Source organism: Mus pahari, chromosome 2 (assembly GCF_900095145.1).
Source record: "Mus pahari chromosome 2, PAHARI_EIJ_v1.1, whole genome shotgun sequence".
Lineage (NCBI taxonomy): Eukaryota > Metazoa > Chordata > Mammalia > Rodentia > Muridae > Mus > Mus pahari.
Window position 1 is genome coordinate 90,257,767 of NC_034591.1, and position 4,684 is coordinate 90,262,450.

The 4,684-nt window shown below is 44.3% G+C and overlaps 1 protein-coding gene across 1 annotated transcript in view; it reads right to left on the reverse strand.

The window, feature by feature from the left end:
• The window catches only part of Usp39 (ubiquitin specific peptidase 39), a 26,343-nt gene extending 23,625 nt beyond the window's left edge, over positions 1–2,718 (reverse strand). Inside the window, exons 1-2 of the mRNA XM_029535675.1 lie at positions 2,430–2,718; positions 728–797 (exon numbers count right to left, since the gene is read on the reverse strand). Of these exons, the coding sequence (XP_029391535.1) occupies positions 728–797; positions 2,430–2,694 (335 nt within the window). The 5' untranslated portion in view covers positions 2,695–2,718. The remainder of the gene's footprint in view (positions 1–727; positions 798–2,429) is intronic.
• Positions 2,719–4,684: the final 1,966 nt, after the last annotated feature.

The window sequence follows — 4,684 nt, forward strand, 5'->3', positions numbered from 1 at the left end:
AGTGCTGGGATTAAAGGCGTGCACCACCACGCCCGGCTCAACCAGTTTTTAAAAATCTGTGTCTTTCTTGTGAGCTCTTTCCCTTAACCTGTGTGCTGAAGCTGGTATTAAAGTATCTTCAAAGGTGTGGGGTGCAGGCCTTTAAACCCAGCAGTCAGGAGGCAGAGGCAGGCAAATCTCTGAGTTCAAGGACAACAACCTGGTTGGGTTCTAGGACAGCCAGGGACCCCACATACACACACATCTCAAAAAACAAACAAAACCCGCACTCTGCCACTATAAAGGGGCAACATGGCTGAACATGGTGAGAAGCACTTTTCTAGGCAGACAGGCATAAAAGGAGAAAAGTTAGAATGTATTCTTCAATGCTCAGTTTAGAGAATTTTATACTGTATTCTGCATCTCAAAATCTTCTGATGGGGCTGGAGAGATGGCTTAGCAGTTAAAAGCACTGACTACTCTTCCAGTTGTTCAATTTCTAGCACCTATGTGAGAGCTCACAACTATCTGTAACTCCAGTTCCAGGGGATCTGGCACTCTCACACAGACATAAATGCAGGCAAAATACCAATATACATAAAATAAAAGTAAAAATTTAAAAATCCACTGCTTTTGTTTGTTTTCGTAGTATCAGAGATTAAACCTTAGGCTTATGACATGTCAGGCAACTGCTCTACCACTGAGATGCATCACCAAGACTTGCCCTCATCCCTTCTATGTTACTGACCTATTAATGGTATCCAAGTACGGACAGTGACGACTCCTCCGGTCTTCAGAATCCACTCGGCCATTCTTTGCTGAGAAGAAATCCATACAGGCTTTTAAATGGGAAACTTGTGCTGGAAAGTAACTCAGTGGTAGAACATTTAACTAGCACAGGCGAGACCTGCTCCAGCATCATAAATGGAGGACTGGAGGCTCTCCTCAAATCACAGGTACAAAACAAACAAAACAAAACAAAAACAAAACAAAACAAAACAAAACAAAACAAAACACAATCACCGAAATGGGAACATCTGATCACTAAGATTGGAAGAATTTGATCACTAAGGTTAAGATGAGCTTTTACTTTTCCTTTAGTGACAACATTCAAAAAAAGGCCATAACAAAATAAGTTGCAAACTAAGAGTAGATCTATTACATATATAAAACCAATAAAAGATTAATTTATATATTACATAAAGGAATCCAGGCAAGTGAGATGGCTTAGTAAAGGTGCTTGCCACCAACCCAACTATCTGAGTTCAATCCCTGGGACACACAGGACAGGAAGAGAGAACAGACTCCCACAAGCTGCCCACTGACTTCCACACATATACCACAGTACATGCACACACATATATAAATAGAGAAATGTGCTAAACATTTTTTTCTGCCAGGCATGGTGGTGTACACCATTAATCCTAGCCCTTGAGAGGGTAGGCTAGGTGAAATCTCTGAGTTCGAGGCCTACAGAGAAAGTTCCAGGACAGCCAGGGCTACTTAGTAAGAGCCTGCCTAAATAAGTAAATAAATAAATAGCAAATAGGCAGAAAAGGTATCATGAAATATATCACAAGTACTAAGTAAGATAAGCTGAACATCCTTAAATCTACTATTAGTCCAAGAACTGTGATGGTTCTGAGAGTTAATCCTAATGTGTTAACTCTAATTAAAGTTAACCCTAATGTGTTAGCTTGCCACAGCTTCATGGATTCTGACAGAAGCCACATGATCACAGACTAAAACAAAGAGTCTATTACAGCAATAACAGTACCCAAGTATATGACATCTTTGCCAGTTCCTAGAGTTAAGTCCCATAATACAATAGAAAAAGCTCATAGTGGGTTGCCTTACAGAAGATTCCTGCCCTTAAAGAAGGAGATTATATCTTCTTGTAACCTTCCTCCCTATTGCTCTATGGAATAATACTGTCTCCCAAGGCTGGTCATTACATCAGCATCCTTTACAAGACAACACAGAACAATCCCCACGCAAAACCCAGGAGAAGCTGAAGTGTCTCCAAACTATTCAACTAATACAAAGTCAATACTTGAGTCGGGTGCACTGGGACTCGACTAATAATGGTCTTATCCCAGAAATTACAATATGACTCTGACTCTTAGGAATTTGGGGGGTCCGGGGGGGGGGGAACCGGAGAAGGAACCATCTGTACAGTCATAATCGTAGACTATTCGATAACAGGGAGATGCTGTGGTGTATTATGACAGGCAATCCAGTCTGCTGGATTCAAGCCTGGTCAGGGGGGCAGTAGAAAGGAAAAGTGACAAGCAGACGAAAACTGGGCAAGAAGGGGAAGCAAGTGTATCACCAGGGATCATAAGGCCATCTCTGGTTACAACTTCAAGCTCCTGAGACCGGTCTTTAAAAGTAGGAGAGAGAAGAAAGCAGGTGAAGGTAAAGGACGCGCCCGGCCCGGCCCCGCGCACCTCGCACCTCCCGCTCCGGCTCCGAGTCTTCATCGGCCTCGCGCTCACGCTTCACCCGCACGACCGGGAGCGCGGCCGCCGGGACCTCTCGCGCAGCCGGCTCGGCCTCCCGCTTCACACGGACCGGGCTACCCCGGGAGCTCGCCGCCTCGGGCTCCTTCTCGCGGTCTCGCTCCTTCTTGATGCGACCCGAGCTGCCACGAGACTCGGACTCACGCTTTCCGCGGGTGGAACCATGGGACTGCCGCTTGGACCGGCTAGACATCGCCACCACCAGTTAGGAGCTTCCGCGCCGGCGCCGCGCTCGGGCAGCAAGCAGCCAATCAGAAGTCGAGGTGGCCTCAGACGCGCACCTCGCTACGAGTCGCTGTGAGGGACAATACAGGCTTATAAAACGTTATAAGGGCTGCTGGCCCAACCGAGACCGGTTCGAACTTATTGTGTCCTTGTCCAACATCTCTTCACAGCTTAAATAGGAAACTTTCACAGGCTACGTTGATTGTAGGGAAAAGGAAGCATTCGACCCGAGATATCTTCAGGACAACTTGTGTCTCGAAACGACAATCCAGAGATGTCACCTGACCAAGGGACTGAGGACCTACACAGGAAAAGGAGTCAGTATTCCCAAATTAACCCCTTCATTCAGGGTTGTTTGTACCTGGGAACTTCAATTAGTATCATATTTAAAGGACTCTTGAAATAAGGAGTTTGTAAATACTCTGCTAAGGCGCATTTATTGTTTAGCTAATAAAACTTCAAATTCAGGTTTACCACTGAGTCATGCCTTAGTCCCTGCCTATTTGAACAGTTCCATCGAGGTATAATTGATATACAGGATAGTACATGTTTGATGTGCCTAATTTGCTAAATTGCGATGTATGAACACTTACAGATTCATTGTCATAATCAAGAGAAGAAATTTGTCTCGCCCCAGAAATATCCTGTGCCCATGTGGAATCCCACCCAAACCACAATAGTAACTACATTTCCTAGAGTTTTATGTTCAAGTATGAGTCGGTGTAACCTCTTTCTGACCAGGTCTCATTCACATCTAGAGTAAGACAGTCTGTTCCTTTATTTTCGTTATAACATTCCATCAAACAGATGTACTTGATTTTGTCACGGCTCTAATAACGAGTTCCCAATGTTTACATTTTAAACTGAAGACTTGGAAAACTATACTCTCAGGCTGAGGCAAAATGAATCCAAAAGTTTAAGGGCAACTGAGCTACATACTTAATTCAAGACTATCCTAGGCTACATTCCAGAAGGAAAGAAAGAAGAGAAGGCTATACATTATTAGACCCTCAAAAGCCTTGGTTCCTCCCGTGCACAGTTAAGCAAGTGGCCTGGACCCCAGCAGTGCAGCTCCAGTGTGACTGAAATAGGGACTGGGTATGGGTGGGGTTACCTACGTGAGCACTTGTCTGCCTCATTGCCTATTAGAGACAGATGTTTTTAATATGTCCACTAATAAGCAAACAAACGGAAGAGATTGGCTCAATTGGTGAGAATGCTTACTGTCCAAGCATGAGTCTAAAACTCCAGCACCCATGGAAAAAGCCGACAGTGGGCTCATGCCTATAGTCCTAGCCGTGTGGGAAATGGAGACAGGAGGACCACTAGGGCTTGGTGGCTGTCAGCTGGATTACAGGTTGAGCGAGAGGCCTTATCTCAAAGGAACAGGTAGAGAATACAGACAAGAACACCTGGTGTCCTCCTCTAGCCTACACACATACACTACAAACACAAAAATAAGGAAATTTAGGCACATTGGGATTAAAGAGTCAACCAAGTGGCACATATTAACATGCTTTTTAATTCTGCCATAAAGAAATGTCATTTGTAGGGAAATGGTGAACCTAGAGATGTTAATGAATTCAGTATAGTTTAGAAAGATGAATCACCAATATTGCATGTTTTTCCCATATCAAGGACCTAAATTTTAAGTGTGTGTGTAAAAGGGGAGAGAACTATAGGAGGCAAGGAGGGGGTCTAAAAGAAGATGGAGCAAAGGTGATGGAGATGACAAAATATTTCTCATGAGCAGAATCTAGCTTTAAAGACAGGAGCAAAGTGGATACACACAACACATAGACACACGCATTTGATCTCATAGTGAAGTTTATTATACTAAAGGGCTAGAAAAAGAAAGCTAGCCGGGCGTGGTGGCGCATGCCTTTAATCCCAGCACTTGGGAGGCAGAGGCAGGTGGATTTCTGAGTTCGAGGCCAGCCTGGTCTACAGAGTGAGTT